General features: G+C 57.5%; 5 protein-coding genes across 5 annotated transcripts; 2 read left to right on the top strand and 3 right to left on the bottom strand.

Annotated features, from left to right (window-relative positions):
- The first annotated feature begins 1,337 nt into the window (after positions 1–1,337).
- Positions 1,338–3,073, top strand: GGS23DRAFT_375855 (actin patches distal protein). Its single transcript, XM_051513386.1, has 2 exons — positions 1,338–1,911; positions 1,968–3,073. The coding sequence occupies exons 1-2, from the start codon at positions 1,594–1,596 to the stop codon at positions 2,805–2,807; spliced, it is 1,158 nt and encodes a 385-aa protein (XP_051374934.1). The 5' UTR covers positions 1,338–1,593; the 3' UTR covers positions 2,808–3,073.
- A 723-nt stretch (positions 3,074–3,796) lies between these two features.
- On the top strand, positions 3,797–5,961 carry GGS23DRAFT_556065 (peroxisomal membrane anchor protein conserved region-domain-containing protein). Its single transcript, XM_051515638.1, has 3 exons — positions 3,797–4,089; positions 4,166–4,485; positions 4,573–5,961. The coding sequence occupies exons 1-3, from the start codon at positions 4,050–4,052 to the stop codon at positions 5,314–5,316; spliced, it is 1,104 nt and encodes a 367-aa protein (XP_051374935.1). The 5' UTR covers positions 3,797–4,049; the 3' UTR covers positions 5,317–5,961.
- A 1,214-nt stretch (positions 5,962–7,175) lies between these two features.
- GGS23DRAFT_556077 (hydroxymethylglutaryl-CoA synthase) lies at positions 7,176–9,873 on the bottom strand. Its single transcript, XM_051515639.1, has 4 exons — positions 9,367–9,873; positions 9,131–9,233; positions 7,976–9,057; positions 7,176–7,865 (listed from the first exon to the last, which is right to left on the bottom strand). Exons 1-4 carry the CDS (start codon positions 9,424–9,426, stop codon positions 7,728–7,730), a joined length of 1,383 nt encoding a protein of 460 aa, XP_051374936.1. The 5' UTR covers positions 9,427–9,873; the 3' UTR covers positions 7,176–7,727.
- A 2,994-nt stretch (positions 9,874–12,867) lies between these two features.
- On the bottom strand, positions 12,868–14,700 carry GGS23DRAFT_594369 (BCS1 N terminal-domain-containing protein; the record flags this gene model as incomplete). Its single annotated transcript, XM_051518152.1, has 1 exon — positions 12,868–14,700. One exon carries the CDS (start codon positions 14,698–14,700, stop codon positions 12,868–12,870), a length of 1,833 nt encoding a protein of 610 aa, XP_051374937.1.
- A 2,307-nt stretch (positions 14,701–17,007) lies between these two features.
- Positions 17,008–18,783, bottom strand: GGS23DRAFT_376035 (uncharacterized protein). The gene is made up of 2 exons (XM_051513388.1): positions 18,560–18,783; positions 17,008–18,436 (listed from the first exon to the last, which is right to left on the bottom strand). Exon 2 carries the CDS (start codon positions 18,118–18,120, stop codon positions 17,446–17,448), a length of 675 nt encoding a protein of 224 aa, XP_051374938.1. The 5' UTR covers positions 18,121–18,436; positions 18,560–18,783; the 3' UTR covers positions 17,008–17,445.
- Positions 18,784–19,726: the final 943 nt, after the last annotated feature.

The raw sequence follows: 19,726 nt of genomic DNA on the forward strand, positions 1-19,726 counted from the left end.
GCGTGACGACCTTGGGCGTTCCCGATCAGTTTGAACGTGGCCGGCACGAAGGCGCTTGGATGTCTAATACCTACCTCTTACCTAGGTAGAGCGTATGCGTATGTATGTAGATTTATATGCGGGTGGGTTGTATTTGGACCTGTTCCTTGGCAGGGGTTGCAACCAGTCATACCAAGCTGAGGGAGGATGTGACAATGGTAACCATGCTTTGTCCCGAGCAGACGCAGGCCTCAGGTCGTAGCTAATTAATAACCGTCTAGACTTCTACCCTCGGGGCGCCAAGATGATTCCGGGAGGGGGTTGCGGCTCTTCCTACTCTGCGTCTTCACAAAGGCGCGGAGGCGGTACCCCGCGATGCTGCGGGGTTACCAGGGTGTCGACAAGCCCGACAGCGACGTATACCCAGGTATGTAGTAGCCTATACATACGTGTACATAGGAGAGGAGAGATCTGACGAGGACATGCAGTTGATAGGTAGGTACCTAGGTAGGCACCTATTAAGCGGGCTGATCGCAAATCGCTTAATAATGGGCGCCCGCGGATAGGAGGTACCTAGGTATCCAGGTAGGCAAGGGGGTAATAAGGCGGTAAGCCACATGGTTGGAGGGAGGAGGTTGGCGCCTAACTGAAGTAACCTGCCTGGAGCAGGCAACCCCCTGGGTGAGATGGGTACTACCTGGTAGCTGTATACAGCCGACTCGGAAAGCCGTCGTTACTCCGCGAGGCCGCGCCTTAGCCCCGAAGGGCCGTGCCCTCTTTTGTCCGAGTTGTGATGCGCCGGGAGCCGAAAGACGGTAGGTATTAATAGCGAAACAGGGCCCCCCTTCTCGAGGGCCGCCTCGAATAGAAGACAGCTTAATTCGAGTTTCGCCATCTCCACCGAAAAAGACGTTTCTGATCGGGAACAAAAGGGGGAGAGAAAATAGCATTCATTATACGGTACGGCATAACACACTCGGGCACCCAGGCACTGATACGTACCTACCTACCTAGTGCACCCAACACTACAAATCCGGAGATAGGAAGAGCTGGTACGTACCGAGAGACGTGTCGCCATCTTGCGTCATGATCTCCCTTCTTTTCACTCTAAGGTACCTAATATTAGGTACCTCCTCTTGCCCTGGTGTAGGTAGCATGTACCTATATGCACACGCCAAGTGTACATTTGCATGTCCGCCTCACGCAACCCGGGTACATCAGGCACATTCAACCCTGCCTCCATACAAGCTCCCATCCAAGGCATCTCGATGCATCCCCCTTGGTCCCCCCCAGTCCTGGCCGACACGGCTCTCGACCCTAGCCCGAGATACATACGTGAACGCTGACTAGGGCTATGCGTGCCCGTGCAGGTGCCTACGAGGTGAATAGGCGGGCATCGGATTGGATAAGAGTGGAAAGGAGAGGGAGTGGGGAGCAAGAAGAATTACTCAGGTATACGACTAGATAAACTCTTGCTGTCCACCCGGCCCGCGCCCATCGCAGTCCGCCTACGCGATCGTTGTTCTACGCACATCTTCCGCCTTCTCCCACCTTCGCTCCCGCTCCACCGCCCTTCCGCGCCGCGGGCACAGATACACATACCTACCTACGAGGATGGCGGCAGCTGGTTTCTTGTCGCTCATCGGCGGCGCCAAGCGGCTGGTGACGGGCAGCGCCCGGGCCGAAGAGCTCTTCCCGCGGACGCGGCCCGAAGTCGACGGAGAGGAGTGCACGCACGACTGCGACAGCTGCACCATCAAGTACCCGCGCCACTTCAAGGTCGAGGAGACCCATCCGCTGTACGGCAACATCAAGCCCTGGAGCACCCACGTCATCGTTGCAACCAGCAAGTCCGACTGGCATAGGAGCGTCGAGGACGAGCGGGGCAGCGTCATGGAGGCCTTCGGCCGCGCGAGTAAGCCTAGCAACGGCGTAAGTTTCTCTCCAAGGACGCCCGATTGGGCCCGCTAATCTAACGTGCCGGGCAGCGCTTGATGCTCTCCGCCTCCAACATGCCTACGCCGGACAACACGCCGGACTACTCGCAACCGACGAGTGTGCTTGTCCTCCCGGCCTTCACCGTCGTCGAGAACGTGACGCCGCCGGCGGTGCCGAGCCTCGTCACCAAGTACATCTCGCGGGCCCCGACGACCTCGGACCCGCTCGAGCCGGCGATTCGGCTGCCCAAGACGATCTCGTCCTCGCGCTCGAGCGTCGGCGACATGCGCGCGCGGCCGTGTCCGCACAGCGCAGTCGTCCTGCTCTGCTCGCACCGGTCGCGCGACGCGCGCTGCGGCCAGAGCGCGCCCCTCATCCGCAAGGAGCTCGAGCGTCACCTGCGCCCGCTCGGCCTCGACCGCGACCTTGACGACGACCGGCCCGGCGGCGTCGGCATCTACTTCATCAACCACGTCGGCGGCCACAAGTATTCCGCTAACGTGCTAATATACCGGCGCCCCAACGCCTTCGGCGTCGACAACGTCCGCCGCGCCGACCTACCCGAAGGCGAGCTACCCGCACTTAGCACACTACCTCCCGCCACCGCCACCGCCACCGCCACCGCCACCACCGCCGGCGAGGGACAGCCCGAGGGACAGCCCGGGGAACAGCCCGGGGAACAGCCCGGAGAACAGGCGGAGGGGAGCGAGGCCACGGGAGAGGCGGAGGGAGCAACGGCCGGCGCGGCCCAATGCATATGGCTCGCGCGCGTCCGCCCCGAGGACTGCGAGAACATCGTCCGGTACACGATTCTCCAGGGCAGGGTCGTCAAGGGAGACAAGCAGCTCCGCGGCGGTTTCAACCGCACGACGGGCGCGACGAGCTGGTAGCTTCGGCAACCAACACCACGCGGGAGAGGTAGGCAGAGAGAGAGAGAGAGAGAGAGAGAGAGAGAGAAAAGTTATGTCTGAGTGAAATGCCGCGTTTTTCCCCTTTTCTTTTCTTCTTTTTCATCATCCCAGGACATGCATGGTATGGCAAGGCAGGGAGGCAGGTCAGGCATGGGTACGGCGATCTCTCTTTTTTTTCTCTCGTATGCGTACGGTAAGCTAGTCAGTCATCTCCTCGCGGGGACTCTGTATAAGGAGACGGGGGGAGCTGTCGAGGCATAGCTGCCTATCCTACTTGTTCTGGTGTCGCGATACATGAGCGTCTTTTTTTTCGGATGGTCCCGAGTAGAGAGGCGGCGGAGTAGACCAGTGGCAATACTAGACCGTTGATTCTATTTGTAAAGAAAATAGAGACGCGCAAAGGTGTAAGGAGACATGTCCGCATTTGAGGACGGGGACGGAAGTTCACTGTTTGTGGAGCGTTTGCGGGGGATAAGACAGAGCAACCTCCTAGCACCGGCACCTCAGTCAGCTAAGCAGTTATGTAGAGAGGCACCAACACAGTACGACTAGTGCTAAGTACTTGGGGTACTAGGCTACCTGTAGGCACATGCAATTTACCTAGGTATAGCTTCCCGGCAGTGAGAATACATACTGCTGATGTAGCAAGGCGCGAGGGCATCTTTCGATCATAAATAACACGATGCATAATAGCATTGGACGCATATTCGTTAGCATCGATTCGGGAGAGGTTATCTCCAAACCCGACTTCGAGATTCACTCCTCATATAAAAGGCAAGAGAGAGAGATACGCGAGGCACCTCCAGGTATATAGGAGGTATGTAAGGCAGAACCAGGTCATGTACTGCGTAGTGCATACTAGGTACCTACCCACCTGTGCAGGCGTGAGCACGTGAGACCAATGCCGACGGAGAACATGTTCGTAACCCCCTAATGCGGGCTTATGTAAAGTACCTACGAACCGACCGCGAGCCTCGGTCCATTTTCTCTTTCGGCCAACGCTTCCGTCGTCAACACCTTCAAGTCCCTTTTCTTTGTATCTACATCGGTACCTTGGTTAGTGCCCATCCTCCCTGTTAGCTACGTCGCGACAACATCAGCAATTCCCAACCTCCCGCCATCTCGCCCTCTCACACGACGCGTACGCACTTCCCACTATCTTAAGAGCATCGCCATTCTGCCATGATCCCGTGTTGCTGAGGAGGCGGACACTATATCATCATGCCAATTCGCGAGGACATTGTGGCCTCTGCTATCTCTTGTAAGTGCTGCCCAGCCATCGCGGACACGGCATCCCCAGAGACGGAGGGCTAACCGGCGGTCGGCCACTACACCAGTCCTGCGAGACCCAAATGTTGCCTCCTCGCCCGTCGAGAACAAGATAACATTCCTCCAGTCGAAAAACCTCACCCAGGAAGAGATCGATGCAGCTTTCGCGCGTACCGGAACCTCCACTTCGGTGACCGCCTCGGCGGCATCGTCACAGCCTACCTCCTCCCCTGCCCAACAACAGCCGTTCTACGGCCAATACCAACAACCGCAACCATACGGATGGCAACCGCCGCCGCCAGCACCCCCTAAGAGGGACTGGCGCGATTGGTTCATCATGGCCACTGTGATGGGCGGAGTCGGCTATGGCTTGTACACTATCACCAAGGTATGCACACTATTCTCCGTTACTACTAGTGCGAGGACGTCGGGACAGCCCGGGGAGACAAGGCCAACTCGACTAACCCGACGGCAGCGCTACATCACCCCCTTAGTCTCACCCCCGACGCCGGATAGGCTGGACCAGGACAAGGCTCTGGTGGACGAACAGTTTGAGAAGGCGTTCGCGACGCTCGAGCAGCTGAGCAAGGACACGGAAGACCTGAAGGCGTCTGAGAAGGAGCGCACCGAGAAGCTCGACAAGGTCCTCGAGGAGCTCGAGTCGTTCATGCGTGACACGCGGTCTGCGAGCCGGCGGCATGACGACGAGGCAGACCGGCTGCGCGAGGAGATGCGGGCCCTCAAGGGCGTCATCCCCAAGTCCATGGCCGCCAACAAGGACTTCACCGACAACCGGCTCAAGGAGATTACCAACGAGGTCAAGAGTCTCAAGTCGCTCATCAACCAGAGGATGACGGCGGCGTCGAGCCCGGCCCCGTCACCTAGCGCGAACAGCTATCTCCGAACCATTAGCGGCAATGCCGCGCCTGCTGTCACCGCCACCGCTGGTGTCGGCAGTGCCGGCCCGACCCCGGGACTCGACGCGGTGAAGGAGAACGGGGACGAGAACACGCCGCAGCCCGCAGGCAGGCAAGATTACATCTCCTCGCTGGGCAGCCGGACCAACCCGTTCGTCAGCGGGCCGACCCCTCCCAAAGCCTCCATCCCGGCCTGGCAGCTGGCGGCGAGTAAGGATGCGGCGGCCGCCCCCAGCAGCGCCCCAGCCACTCCCTCTGCCACCGCAAGCGGGTCGCAGCCAGAAGCCGGGAGCAGCTCGTAGATGAGATAGATGGCAATACGTGTTCTTTTTGTCGGGTTTTCTATAATGAAGAAATGGCCATGAGTATGTATATATACCTCTGACACCCTTCTTGGTTAACGCGGTCGGAAGGGCCAGGGGGAGGAGAGGCGGAGGCGCGATATTGCCATGAATAAGCCCCCGACAAGAGAAAACAATATCATCTCCTCAGTCGGGGAGTGCTCGCACACCACCTCTCGCTGTTTTCGCTTCTTCCTACCTCCCTCTCCTCCTACCTCGCCCCCCTCCCCCCCCTCCCGTTCGACAATGCGAAAAGGAAAGAGGAGTACCTAATCAAAAGAGCTGAGGGAGACGAAGCAGCAACGGGACCCACACGAGTGTCTGACTACGGGCGGACAGCCAGAAAGGGGGGGAGCAAGGCAAGGTGTACGCTTATTTGGTCCCAGGGAGGATAATAGCCGAGAGTGGACGAGTAAGAGATGGTGTCTTTTAATGGTTACAGCTGTTTTTGTCGCGGGCGTAGTAGTAGTAGCCGATGTTGTCCTTCCGGTTCGGCTTGGTTCAGTCCATCAAGTCGGCTGGCCAGTCAGTCAGTCAGTCAGTCAGTCAGTCAGTCAGTCAGTCAGTCAGTCAGTCAGTCAGTCAGTCAGTCAGTCAGTCAGTCAGTCAGTCAGTCAGTCGGCTGGACGTCCAATGACCAACCAGCGAACCGGGCAGGAAAGGACCTCACCTAGGAGACTTCAAAAGGGGGGAAGGGGGGAATATGTGACTGGAGAATTTAGGGGAAGGGGGGGGGCACGGAATCTCAGAAGATCTCGAAACCCCCTAAAAATGGCAAGACGAGAATAATCAAGAGAAAAAAGAAAGAAAGGAAATTCGATAAAATGCGCGCGCACAACCGACTCGACCTGTGCCTCCCTCGTCCACCCGTCTCTCTATCTGTTGATCCTATCCCACCCTGTCTGTCTGTCTGTCTGTCCATACCATCCAATCTCCTCCTCTCCCGGCCCTCTATCCCTCTTCCTCTCCCCCCGAACCTACGTAGGTTAGGCGCGACAAGATTCCCAGCGCGCTGTCAGATGAGCTCGCGCTATGTAGTCTTGAGTGCGTGACGGGGGCGAGGGATGGAGAGATGGATACAAGTTATACAGCCATATGAATATATATATATATAGATAGCTGCTCGTATACGAGAGACCGCCACACGCGCTCCCTTCCCCTTCTCTAGGGATGTCTCCCCCTCCCGCTCCCCCTCTCTCCCGCTCCCGGCGCTGTCCAACGAGCCATCCGCGACCGCGCATCGGACCGCCGGGGACCACATGCTTGCCTACCCGCCTCGCCTGCTCGTGCCGCCCTAGGTCGGTGCGCGCGGGGCTTGGGGCGAGGCTGGCTGGCCTGCTTCTTCCTCTCTCTCTCTCTCTCTCTCTCTCTCTGCGTGCGTAGGCCTCCCTCCGCTTTGGCTACCTAGGTATAACCTACCTAGAGACCTTCTGCACCTTATTGTGCCTAGGTACCTAGGTAGGTAACGCGTAGCACTTAGGGTACTCGGCCCAGCCGCAACTAACTTTGCTGGTGGTAGTAGTGGTGTTGTGCTTACTGCTGCTGTCCCGCCCCGGCTCGTCGGCTCGCCTCACTGAATCTACCTAGGTAAACCTACCGATGTACCTATGCATAGGAGGTATCTAAGGTACACATACTATACCTACCTACGTACTACCGGAGTACAGACGTTCTAATGTCCTATCTCCTATCTATTACTAGCTACCTCTTATCTTACCTGCATCCCGCAGGAAGAGGTTGTGCCAGCTGCTGCCACCCTCCCCTCGCCTCGCATGCCTGTAAGGGCCTGTAAGGGCCTGTCTCCCCCTTCCCACCCCCGTACCTACATAAGCTAGCACAACATCACACAGGTCCCCATCCGTCCTGATTTGCCTGCATAGCCTCCCATTTCTGCCACATCCCACAACCGATCCAACCAACCTTGTCCGTCCCAGGGGTTGCCGATGCTGGATGCGTGTGATGAAGGTTGTGTTGGACACGTGTTGATTGATCCTTTTCGTTTCCGAGAAGAAGCTCTCGGTTGAGCTTTAGCCCTAGCCACCCGCTCCCTGCTCGCCATACGCCCAATGGGGAACAGCTTAGCTTCACCATCGTGTTTTTCATTAGAGCTCCAACTACGACGAGATATATACAGTTTGGGTGTTTCGTCACCCAACAACCCATTATTGATGCTCCGCCCCCCCCATCTCCCGTAGTCGTCGTCTCCACTGTGTATACGTGGCAAGTCGTGCCATGCCGATGGGGCCGGCATTGCCACCACCATCCCCAACCCTTCCTCTATGCCCACGGGGCTCAGTTGCCATGGCGAATCGCTGCTGCTGTATGTTGAACATCCCCCGCCGTTTATGCCTCTCTCTTTATTCTTCTATTGTCTATGCCTTGATAGCGTATGTTCTCTTGAACATGTCGTCGACATGCTCGAGGTAATAGGTACCGCTGACGATCGTCGACACGTCGCCCTGGGGTGTGTAGTTCTTCTGAAGATGGGCCTTGTGGCGCAGCTCGCAGAACTAGATGAGATCGGATCGCATATATTAGCTCTAAAACGATCTACCCGGTCGGGTGGGGTGGGGTGAGGAGGAGGGGGGGGGGGGGGCGCTCGGATATTCTTGCAACTTACGGCCTCGTACGTCTCGGGAGAAACTGCCCGTCTCGCCGCCAATCTGTTGGGGATGTCCAAAATCTTGGAGATCTGCTCCGTGCTGCCGATGACGCGCGCCGAGAGGAAACTCGACGCCAGACCGGAACCATAGCTGAAGAGAGCGATGCGCTTCCCCTGGAGAGAGGCGCTGTCGACGTGCGAGACCAAGCTAGCCAGACCGCTCCATAAGCTGGCACAATACATGTTGCCGCAGTTGGTCGCCACCTGGATAGCGGGCGATATGCGTTCGTTGTACCGCTTCTTGGTGAGACCCATAAAGGTCTTCTCGACCACCTTGTCCGACAGCGACTTCTTGTAGTCCATGTCTCGGATATCACCAGGAACCTCGGCGAACGCGGGGCTGTCAGGGTCCGCCAGATAGTCGTGGTAGAGCAGGCGCGCGTAGGATTTCTGGACGACCTTGCAGGTTGGAGAATGGAAGGCGAGGTAGTCGAAGCGGTCCAGGGCCGTCTTGCCGCTCTCGGCGGCGCCGTTCCCGTTGGCGTGGCCGTTCCCTGCCGCTTTCTGCTGCTGGGCCTCGCGCTTGCAGTAGTCCCGGTAGGCAGCGTCGAGGGCCTCGGTGTAGCAGTTTACCGAGTAGTGTCCGTCAACGTAGGGATACTCGCTGGTGAGGTCGGGCTTGTAGAAGTCATAGACGTGCTGCATGTAGGTTCCACGCAGGCCGGGCTCGACGACTATGGGGGCGTCGGGACCGACCAGCAAAGCGACACAGCCAGCACCGCCGGTGGGCCTAGCGTTGCCCTTGGCATAGAGGGCAATGTCTCCGGCTACGACGATGGCGTCCCTGCCGTCCCAGGCCGACGACTCGATCCAGTTGAGGGTGTTTAACAGGGCGTTGGTCCCGCCATAGCAGGCATTCACCGTGTCGACGCCCTCAATGTTGGTGTTGTCGCCGAACAGCTGCATCAAGACGGTCTTGACGGACTTGGACTTGTCAAGGATGGTCTCCGTGCCGACCTCGAGACGGCCAATGGAGTTGACGTCAATGTTGTACTTTTTTAAGAGCTGCGAGGTAGCGGTCAAAGCAATCGAATAGATATCTGCAACGGTCGAGTCTTTCTTTAGTATGCGGGGAGCTCCTACAGCCTCGAGTTCAGGAACAGCTCAACTAACCCTCCCGGTCGTCGCAAAAGGTCATCTTAGTCTGGCCCAGACCAATTGTGTACTTGCCGGTGCTGACACCGTCGAACTTCTCGAGTTCGGATTGTTCGACATACTGCGGGGCCCAGGGCTGTCAGCACGAGATGCCGCCTCTCAGGGCCCCGACCTTTCTCTCTTCCCTAGGAGTCCTGGGGAGGCTTCTCGGTGCGATGCCGGAGGAGCAGGTAACGGGGCGAGAAGAAACTGACCTGGCTCGGGAAGTAGATCTCGATGGCCTTGATGCCGATATTCTGAGGACGGGAAGCCATGGTGTCGATAGCAACGATGGGGTGCAGCGGGTTCAAAGTGGGAGGAGCAGAGAAGAGGTATCTAGCATGGCAGAAATATCGAGACCCGGGAAAGTAGTATGCTGCGTCTGTGGGAGGGAAGCGATATTAGCACATCTGCCAGGGCCTGAGACTAGGAGCGTCGGATTCACCGCCAATTAATTGGCAATGGAACCCAACGGCAAGACAACAGGAATTGGACAGGGGGCCGGAGACTACAACGTAAGTAGCGTTTGCATGGGATGCCGAGTCTGAATTTACATGTGTGTCGATCACTGGCGGCGGCCGGTGGGGGATCTAGCGAAGAAAGCGTCGACAGGGGGGAGGGGGAGGGGTGATTGTCGGTGATTTCTTTTTTTGGCTTGGGGTTTGGGGCGATTTCGTTCTGGTTGGCGCAAGAACCCACCTTAGCTAGCTAACAGCCCTTATCTGGCTGACCAGGAATATGAAGGGGTCCAATTATCGGCTGCACCCGGTGGGGGTGTAGAAAACAACACATACACGGTGGGGCGGGCGTGCGGTTGTTGGCCCTTCGAGACTCGAGAGAGAGCGTCCACGACGAAGTTCCAGGGATATATATACTCTCTCTATACATATGTATGATGGAGCGGGCGAGGGAGAGGGAGGCAGACCACAGGGAAACGGGAGCGAACGAGGCTATTATATACCCCCCCGGCGCGGGAGGGGACAAGGTAGGTACCTCAGTAAATATGGAAATGCTCCGAAGAGGCAAGTATCGATTACGGTTGGCCATCGTCAGATGGGGAAAGGTCAGCAAAATCTTGTTGGCGTGGACTGAAAAAAAAACCCCCCAGAAAAAAAAAACAAGGAGGCCCGAGAGGAGGGAGAAGAAGAGGAGGAGGAGGAGGGTGCCGGAAGCACGACAAACAGAAGCGAGATAAAATACCTGCCTACAACTACACGTAACACAGACTCTTTCCCAACCTGCTCGGATTCTGGCAGAATATTACCCGCGTCGCTGCTGCGTCCTACCGGGCCTGTCCCCCACCAGAGCTCTTGCCGGAACGAGAAGGAGGCCGAGCTTGCGAAGAGAACTAACTAGGCACATAAATAAATACCTAAACGAACGAGGGGAGACGAGAAGAAAAAAAAAGCGCCGTCATGTATGTCAGACTCGAGGGCTTGCGGGAGCGCGAAGGCCGGAGTTGGTGATGCCTCCGGGAGCCGGACTCAGCAATCACGTCACCGTCCCAGCAAGCTGCTCGTTCGGGCAAGAAGCTAGCCGGCCCCTGGGGTTCGCAACCCGGTACCACCAGGCGGCGGCGCTGAGCTGAACCTGCGAGCTGTGACAGATGGATACTACTACGTCTAACTCTTCGGGGGGGGACGACGGGAACCTGAGGAACCTGCCTTGGGTAGGTACAGGAGGTAGCCTATGAGCAGAATGCTACCTAAGGTACCTACCTACCTCCTACCTAAGCGAGGTAAGAGGTACCTAGGTAGGCACCTAAGGCGTGTTTTCTAGGAGGTAGGTAGGTACCTACCTAGGGACCTAGGGACCTAGGGACCTAGGGTACGCGGTAGATTACCCATGGGCTAGGTACCTATATCGGGTGCTTACGTGGGAGCTGGGCCGGCAAGTTCGACGGATGGGGGAAGAGGGCCAACATCTTCACGAACTCAACAGATTTGCCTAGGCGTCTCACCGGACCGCCTTACGAAGGCAAAGGAGTCGGATATTTGCTTGGCTGGGTAATCTAAAGCATGCGTAAGTAGGTAATATATATGTAGGTAGGCAGGCTGGGCACCTACAAGGTCCGTACCATACCCAGGTAGGTATTGGTAGGTACCTACCTAGGTACCAAGGTAGGTAGGTAAGCCACGGGCACCACGTACATATACCTACCTATGCGTCTACGAGTTATGGGATGTGTGCAGGCAACGCACAGGCTCCAGGTAAAAAAATGCCTGGCTCCGAGAACTAGGTAGTTCGTTATCCAATCCTCTCAACATCCAGGTTTAGGAGGTATCGGTGCTTCCTCCCGTCCTTCCTGCGTAGGACCTTGCAGATAAGGACTGGCGGCGTAGGTACCTGTAAGCCGCGTATTATACCTGGGTAGGTACCTACTGGCTAGTGACGCCGCCGCCACCCAGCTCACCTACCGAAACACACACCCAGCTCGTCTCAAAAAATGTGTTAAACCCGTAAACATACCCCTTCTACCTGATACGTCTACACATTGCTAGACTCTACCTTAGTCAAAGCCTACGGCGCCCATCTTGTTGTTCGCCATCAACTGCGCTCCCTCCCGCGCCGGCTCCTCGTAGGTAGGTAGGTAGGTAGGTAGCTAGAGCGAGAGGCATCTACAGACGTAGTTACGTAGCTACCGAAGGCGTCCCGCGTAAGAATATACCCTCTGTGTGCTTCACCCGGCACGCAGAAGTGCCATTTCACTCCCCAGCCGGTTCGAGCCGTTTCTACAAGGTAGGTATCTCGGAGGTAGGTATGCAGAGTGCACGATGTTGGGGGAGGATCGGAGGCAGGTAATTAGCACGTGCAGTAGCTAGGTAGGTATGTAGAGTCACCTCCTACATCCACCTCCGACTGTTATTCGGCCGCCCTGTCGAAGTTGATCTCCATCTCCTCAACCCCTCAGTAGTTACCTATATGAGGCACTTAAGGACGTAGGCCCGGTATCGCTGCTCCAGACAGCTCGGCGCAGCATTCTCACATATGCGCAGCAGTAGTAATGGTGGTGGTAGCTAGTAGTAGTAGTGGTAGTAGTCGTGCGTCAAGCCGTCTCTCATCCCTACCGTGGCGCAACCTTTCTTTTCACATGCTTTTGTTCCGAGAGGCAATATTACGTGTCCACCGGGGCTATTTGTAGGTGTGTATTACGTAGCGAGCGTTGAGGTATTATTCTATCGCTTCCCCAAGGTGGGCCGGCTAACAACACCCAACCCGATGCGACGATCGCCATGCAAGTCTATTTCTCCCATGCCGGCGGGCCGTCTATAGTATCAGGGCCCCTCCCCTTTCCCGCTCCCGTTGCGCCGAACTCGCCATGTATGGTAACCATCGTAAGACTCCAAGACCGCGCCCGGAAACGCTGCTGGCCAACTGCGCACGCGCCGCACCCCGAGTCCGTCCTCGGTTCCGCGTTATATTCGTTAGGACTGCGACGTGACAGCCGTAGCGCCGGATCCCTATTTCGATTCGAACCTCGTCCCCGACCCTAGAGTTCCCGTTACCGCTTCGTAGTCGGGGTTGGCTTCTTCGAACCCATCCTTCCCTGGTCCCTGATTCCGCGTCGCCCTTTTTTCTAAAATTCTTTTTGGAATCCAGCTATTGCCAACCTAGGGATGGCTGGCGAGCTCGCCTAGGTCCCTTCGCTGTCTGCCGGCGCCCTGTTGTCTACCAAGAGTCTTTTCTCTAGCCTTCCTCTTCTTCCTCTTCCTAGATCACTCTGCCTCTTCTTTAGAGTCTTTCCCCTCTTCGCTGCCCTTCTTCTCTTCTTCCTTCTCTTTCTTTGCCTTTTCGGCCTCCTTAGCCTCCTCGACTTTCCTAGCCTCTTCAACTTTCTTGGCTTCTTCGGCCTTGCGCTTCTCTTCAGCTTCTCTGAGCTCCTTATCTTTGCGCTCTTTCCGCGTCTGTTGGACAAATTCTTCGGCATTTGCAACCGCTGCTTCGGCGTTGCGCTTGTGCTTCATGAGGAAGCCCTGGATCTCGGCCGGGCTGAACTCGTGTGCCGGTATCTTCGACGCAAATTCGTCCGCCAGAGCGCTGACTCGGGCATCATCGGCCTCCCGCTTCCGAGCCTTCTCCTCCTCAATCCTCTCCTTGGATTGAGATTCGAGAGGCGGGCTACTGGTGGCTTCGAGATCATTGTCACCTTCCAATTGGGCGAAGATAGCCTGGAAAATGGCCGAAGTCATCGCTGTATCTGCCAGACCGAAATTCACAACCATGTCGACTCGGCCAGGTCTAATCAAGGCCCGATCCAACTTCTCAATGTGATTGGTCGTCATAATGAGTACGCGACCTTCCTGCGACGCAACACCGTCCAAAATATTGAGCAGTCCGGACAAGGAGAGCCTCGTATTCTTCGTGTTTGACTCATTGTTGCTGTCGCTGGCTGTTTTCTTCCCGGAAGGCTCGTTATCAGAATCGCTATTATCGATCTGGTTCTGAGGTCCAGGTTGACTCTCGTCGCGAGTATGCGTGAGACCAGCCGTATCGATATCCTCCAAGAGGACAACGCAGCGGCGAGGAAGTTCGGAAAAGAGGGAGCCTAGGCTTTCCTCGTTGGCTATTACGGAGCTTAGACTGACGATATAGATGCGCATCTTGAAGAAACCCGCCAAGGCAAGACTGAGCGAGCTCTTCCCCGTGCCGGGGGGGCCGTGCAGTAGATAGCCGCGGCGGTAAGGGATGCCTCTATTGGCATACCAGCGTTGGGTCGCGGGGTCGAGATAGTCAGTGATATCATCGATAAGATCCTGCTTCGTCTTCTCGTTGAGAATCACGGTAGAGAAAGGTCGGTTGGATCGGGCCATGCAGCGCTGCCAGGCGGGTTCTCCAGAACCTAACTTGAGCGAGCCGCGGTATATCAAGGTCTTGTGCTCGTCTTTCTGCGCGTAGATCTGGCGAGCCTCTCGGAGGAGCTCCTTTAGGATCCAGGGATTTCGGCCGAAGGACGAAACCGATATTTCCTCACGCTCGCTGACGGGCATATGCGAACTCTGCTCCCGATTCGACGTCCTCCGGAACACAAGTAACCGACCGCGGTACCAGAAATAATGCGTGCCAAAGGAGGGCGTAAACGCTAGGTCCCTCTTCTTCCTGTCCCTCTCTCCAGACGCTCTCGACTCGCTTTCTTCTTCGTCTTCGTCCCATCGGAGATACCACGACCGCGAGTTCAGATTCGTGTTGACCACAAACCGCCGAGCCGTTTGCGAGAACTTTTGACGAGCCACCCAGGCCATGATAATATTGTAGATTTCATCATCGGTCCGAATGTCCACGACGGACATGAAGTGCGTCTCGAGCTGATCCCACAAGTACGAGCTCGCGTAGTTCCAGACGACGGTCAGAACGCCGCTTAAAAGTAGGAGGGGAATGTAAAGGGTCAAGTCGATATGCAGATACTTCTGTATCGCGCTGGCCAGCATCGAGAAGCCGGGGAAAAGGAAGTCGAGCAGGGCCAGGGCGGCCGGTTGCGGCAAGTTAGCAGGTAAGCCGTCGGGACCGGAATCGTTGGCCCCCGCGGACGGCCACGGCGAAGGGTTTGCCATGGTGCTAAGCGAAAGGGGAAAGATGCCGAGTAACGACATGAGACATATAAAAAGCGGTTGTCAAAGTAACGGAGGGGGAGAAAATCGGCGGGCAAGACGGTAACCGCGTGTTTTATTCAGTCTCCTGTCAGAGAAGGGGGGATAGAACTAGTTTGAGCTGGGTGTTGTAAGTAGCCGATGGGCACCATCCCGTCGACTTAATAGCAGCAACGGGACTTATATACAGTCTCTAGGGGACGGGGAGGAGGCAACCCAGTAGGATATGTTTGTAGGTGAAGGCAGGACGTGACGTGACGTTTCTCAGCTTACACGGTCGTACCTGTCACGAATGAGACTGGCCGGTGAAGAGTAAATCGGCTTGGCCTATTAGGCAGACTTTCCCGTCAGCAGATGTTTAGGCGGGATTCTCTGACTCTTGGGTGCTTATACGTGTGGGTTATGCTGCGATGTAGACCCGCTTGCCTGCTGCGTAAGACTCACACGGCAAATCTTGGAAATCTCGCCTTTGGACCGTCAGCATTAGGTCGTTTCAAAAAGGCGGGCTGTCCCCAACTCTCGTAACCCGGGCGAGGACGTATTGCTAGTTGGGTAAGGCATGTTGGCGTGGGTCGACTGCCTGCCGTCGTGTTGGCTCTTAATTTCCTCTCCGCCTTCTACCCCTGGCAACTCAATTCGAAGCGTCACATGCACGCCACACTGACGCTACCCGCCGCCGGGGCCTCCCGCGCGCCCACGCTACGTAGGTAGATCCTTGCGGCCAACCCGACGGGCGGGGGATAAAGAGCGTCATCGTGTTGTCGAAGCTGCCTAGTCAGGCCGGCAAGGTTCTCAAGGCAGGGAGGGCCGGCGACGAGAGCCGGCGACGAGAAAGAAGAGAGGGGTAGAGAGACAGAGCAGGCAGGCGATAGCCAGGGCCTGATGCCGAGAAGCCGACAAACGCGTCCTTGGAGCGTCGGCCTATCCGAGTTGTCCCGTTCTAGAAGAAGCTGAGCAGACGACGTCAGCAGCATTTGGTGAAGGGTGCTGACTGCGACGGACGAGAACTGCCTACATGCAGAACGGGGAGAGTAGGCGACTCCGGCCGGTGGTGCGCGGCACGCCGAATCCGTTAGCGGCCGCGATTCGGAACAGGGCCCCCAAAAAAAAAGAGAGGGGGAGGAGAGGAGGGGAGAGCGGAGAAAGAAGCTCTGGCTTGGAGATACCTACCATAAGCATGAGCGGGGATCTTACCTGGGGCAGCACCGGGAGGCGCATGCGGCTGCCTGATGCGTGGTCGCTGTCTCCCGCTGACGCTGGCCAGTGCGCCTAGGCGGGTCCCCTCTATAAGCACCTGGCATTAGGGGCATTGGGTGCCTAATATTAGGGGCATTGGGTGCCTAATTAGCAGGCCTACTTAGCCTATCTTAGGTGCCTGTCGCCAGGCGACCGCTCCCCTTTTCATCCCAGCTACGTGGCACACACCCACGACCTCGCGTGCCGTGTCGCCGTTCTTCTAGGTATAAGATGGGCAGCTCGATCAGACAATAATAATACTTACGTACCGAACATATGTGCGTGCGTGTGCGCGAGCGATATCTAGTATCCGATACTCCTTTCTTTTTCCTCTTCTTTTCTCTTCTCTTCCTCTTTTTACCAGGAATCTCCCCCTTCGCCTCTCCCGCTTCTTCTCGTCAAGCCGGGTCCCCCACCACACTCACCCGCCTCCTACCTGCCGCAGTGGCTGCGCGCCCTTTCTAGACCCAGCGTGGCTGAGCCAGCTCCGCCTGGTCTCTCTCTCTTCTCTCTCTCTCTCGCAGCATCCAGTCGCCCGATCCGTGGGTGGACGCAGGTATCCGCCAAGGCCACAGGCACATCACAGCATGCATGCATAGGTGGGTAGGAGGGTTCGCCGACGGCAGCGACCTGCACGACCACGTGTGTCTGCTGTGGTTCGCCCTGTGCGCATACGGCCGACGGATAGCAGCGGTCGATCTACACCGTAGACGCCGCGCTGTGATGCAGGGAGCCCTATAGGGCCGAGGCTAGAGAGAGAGAGAGGCGGAGGGGGAGCGTGCTGGACCCGAAGTAACGGTCGATGACACGACCCGACGTCCTGTTTGCCTAGCCACCTACCTATGGAGTAGATGGCATTCGCAGGGGTCAACCAACACCCGGAGTCAAGTTACCGAATGGGACATTCATTGCCACCAGGTGTGTACACAGCTATAGGAGACGAGAATTCCTACAACGCCGCTAGCCCTAGGAGCTAGTCCGCCCGGCGAGTCACAGTGAGCCCACTGTACTCTCGCTTTTTCTCTGTTTTTGTTCCCTAAAGGCAACACGTTGGACGGGCCAATTCGCCCAGCTCAACTACCCATAGGTTCTGTAGCAGCAAGGCCGAAAAAGGCAGATCCGTAATTAGCCCTCCCCTTCTTCAGTATTCGTTATAGACCGACCATTAGGCCAAGTTGAGACCCCGTTGTTTGCGCCAAAAATACCTTCCAATTTCCCTCTCCAACGCGAAATCAAAAGCCAAAAAAAGAAGAAAATAGCATGCCGCGGCTTGAGAATGGAATAACATAGTAGAATGGCATGGCGTAACATAGCGTAAAACCTATAGAAACCCCCGACCGTCCTCGCGCAGATGGATAGAAAAGACATGGAAGTAGAAACAGAAGGAGACAGACATCGAGTAGGCACCTACACAAGGAAATCCGTATCCCTGGGCGGGTACTTTGGTCGCTACCGCACCTCACAGAACAGCTCCTAGCCCCTAGCGAAGAAAGCATTAGATCCCGGCGGCGGCTGAGGCGGCGGCCCTCCGGGGCCTCCGAGTTGGATGAAGCCGCCTTCAAACCCCGCAGGTGCGCCACCGCCGGCCGGCTGCACCGGTGGTGGCGGCGGGGGCGGGGGCGGATGAACGCCCCCCTGAAAGCCTCCTTGGAACCCTCCCTGGAAGCCGTCGTAGCCGCCGCCCCCGTAGCCGCCGTCGTCAAACTCGTCGTACTCGTCGTACTCGCCGTGGCCGGGGTTCTGGAACGGGCCTGGCTGGAACGGGGGAGGCACGGGGACCGGGCCCTGCGGCGGCTGCGGCTGGGACGGGGGACGCTGGGGCGCGGGCGCGGCCGCGGGGCCGCCGACCTTGCCGCGGGAGCGCGAGCTGCGCGCGGCGCGGCGCTGCCGCCGGTAGAACTGGGCGAACGGCCCGCTGAGGATGTGGGCGGCGAAGCGGCGGGTGTGGTCGTCACGCTCGTCGACGTAGCGCGTGACGGCGCCGGCGATGCCGTAGAACCCGGACGGGTCGTCACGCCACACGAACGAGTCCGACTCGGACGATGACCAGACCGAGTATGCCGAGCCGCCCCCCGAGTACACCGACGACGTGTCCGACTCGAAGTCCGCGCTGCCGTAGCGGCGCGGGGCCGGCGAGCGGCTGTTCATGACGACGGCGGTTTAGAAGAGTGGGCGCGGATGAGTAGGGGCAGTCAGTCGGGTGGGACGAGCGGAGTGAGCTCTCGCTTCGTCTGGCCCCCGCACGTAGGGATTACGCACGTACGTAGTATGTACCACGTATTACGAGGGTGTAGCTTAGGGCGGGGGGAGGAGGGGGGGAGGGCGAAGCCGAGATGCTTGGCCGGTAGAGGCCGCCTCTGGAGCAGGGGGCGGTTCGATGGCCTTTCTGGAGAACGGGACGGAGGCGGACGGCGGGAGCAAGGCAGGTCGCTGACCGACGTGCCGCCGCCGTATAAGCAGCTGGCTGGTACGCACAAGCCAGGTAGGGGTTAGCAACTGTGGTAGAAGGGGTGGGGTGAAGGGGGTGGAAAGGGGAGAGAAGATCGTTGTGGGTATTCCTGGGGGATCGTTCCTAGGCGGTGCACACCATGTTTAAATATCTCGGAGGGCCCGTGTGCACAATTCCGCCCAGGTAGAGACGAGTTCGGGGGGGGGGGGAGGGTTGAGCTGGTCTGCCTATCAGGACGTCGTTGGTGCGCGCCCGGGCAACGTCTTCCCTGCACCCCTGTGCATTCATGATACAGCGCTGTGGGCGAGGGAGGCGGGCAATTGGTGGAGTGTAAGCCACGGTGAACACGACGATCGATTTGACGGGGAATTGCAGCCCGGTACAGACAGTCTCAAAACAGTCCAGTCCTGGCAGCCCCGACTGAAGAGCAGGAGGGCGTGCTCGAGTAGGCTATCCCTCCTCTCCGTAAGTCCTACATACGGGGAGGAGGGTAACCGTCGTCCCCCCCCTTCTCAAGCTGTCGGTGAGCTAGATAAGTCAGGTCCTGTTTGCCTTCTTTGCCCTCTCTGTCCCGTCGAACTGGGAGGTGAGCCCGCATGGTCCGCCACCGAACGATGCGACGACATTTGCGAATAGGGAAACGAGGCAGCCGCCGCGCCCCGTTTCTTGCGTCGAAACGAATCCCAGGGTCCAATAGTTCCGTGCCACTCCAACCCCAAGAGGCTAGATGAAGAACACCGATTGAGGCTCATCGCCTCGCCTATCAGGTAGGATTCTGGGGGGACGACCACATAGGTAGGTACGTTTATTCGCAAGGATTGATGATGGGGGGGGGGCGGTCAGCTCAGCACAGACTCGCCTACGGTTCGACACCGTCACGATATGAGGCAGACCCAAGGCGATCAGAGACGAGAGGGTTTTAGCCTGCCATCCGAGACTCCATTCCCCCGAACATAGCCGTATGCATATGCTACGTAGCACATACGCATGCGCATATACACACGCCACCGCATTAAACGCAGGAACAAGCAGAGAGCGGTTCCAAGCTGCACTTCTCGAGCCGACTTGCGCCTCGAGGATAGACGCCGTTTCCAGCCCGCATCTCCGCGGGAGGTCCACTGGTCAGAAGGTGGGAGCATGGTCGGTAGCATCATACCACGCAATGGGGATGAGGTAAGCATTGGGCCATCTCCTCTGCTTCGTTCTCCCCCCGAGAAAAATCAATAAAGTGAAGTTTGCTCTGTAGGCATACTTGTAATATGCTCCATCTCGTAATGGTGGCTAGGGTTTGGGATTTGTCCACGT

This window comes from Durotheca rogersii (genome assembly GCF_024521655.1).
Source record: "Durotheca rogersii strain YMJ 92031201 chromosome Unknown GGS23scaffold_4, whole genome shotgun sequence".
NCBI lineage: Eukaryota > Fungi > Ascomycota > Sordariomycetes > Xylariales > Xylariaceae > Durotheca > Durotheca rogersii.

Excerpts from the sequence above, each read along its gene's own strand:
- GGS23DRAFT_556065 (XM_051515638.1), top strand. The coding sequence starts at position 4,050 with ATGCCAATTCGCGAGGACATTGTGGCCTCTGCTATCTCTT. Across the intron at positions 4,090-4,165 it reads TGTGGCCTCTGCTATCTCTT|TCCTGCGAGACCCAAATGTT; the intron begins GTAAGTGCTGCC and ends CCACTACACCAG. Across the intron at positions 4,486-4,572 it reads GCTTGTACACTATCACCAAG|CGCTACATCACCCCCTTAGT; the intron begins GTATGCACACTA and ends ACCCGACGGCAG.
- GGS23DRAFT_376035 (XM_051513388.1), bottom strand. The coding sequence starts at position 18,120 with ATGAACAGCCGCTCGCCGGCCCCGCGCCGCTACGGCAGCGCGGACTTC.
- GGS23DRAFT_556077 (XM_051515639.1), bottom strand. The coding sequence starts at position 9,426 with ATGGCTTCCCGTCCTCAGAATATCGGCATCAAGGCCATCGAGATCTAC. Across the intron at positions 9,234-9,366 it reads AGATCTACTTCCCGAGCCAG|TATGTCGAACAATCCGAACT; the intron begins GTCAGTTTCTTC and ends TGGGCCCCGCAG. Across the intron at positions 7,866-7,975 it reads CTCCCGAGACGTACGAGGCC|TTCTGCGAGCTGCGCCACAA; the intron begins GTAAGTTGCAAG and ends GATCTCATCTAG.
- GGS23DRAFT_375855 (XM_051513386.1), top strand. The coding sequence starts at position 1,594 with ATGGCGGCAGCTGGTTTCTTGTCGCTCATCGGCGGCGCCAAGCGGCTG. Across the intron at positions 1,912-1,967 it reads CGAGTAAGCCTAGCAACGGC|CGCTTGATGCTCTCCGCCTC; the intron begins GTAAGTTTCTCT and ends CGTGCCGGGCAG.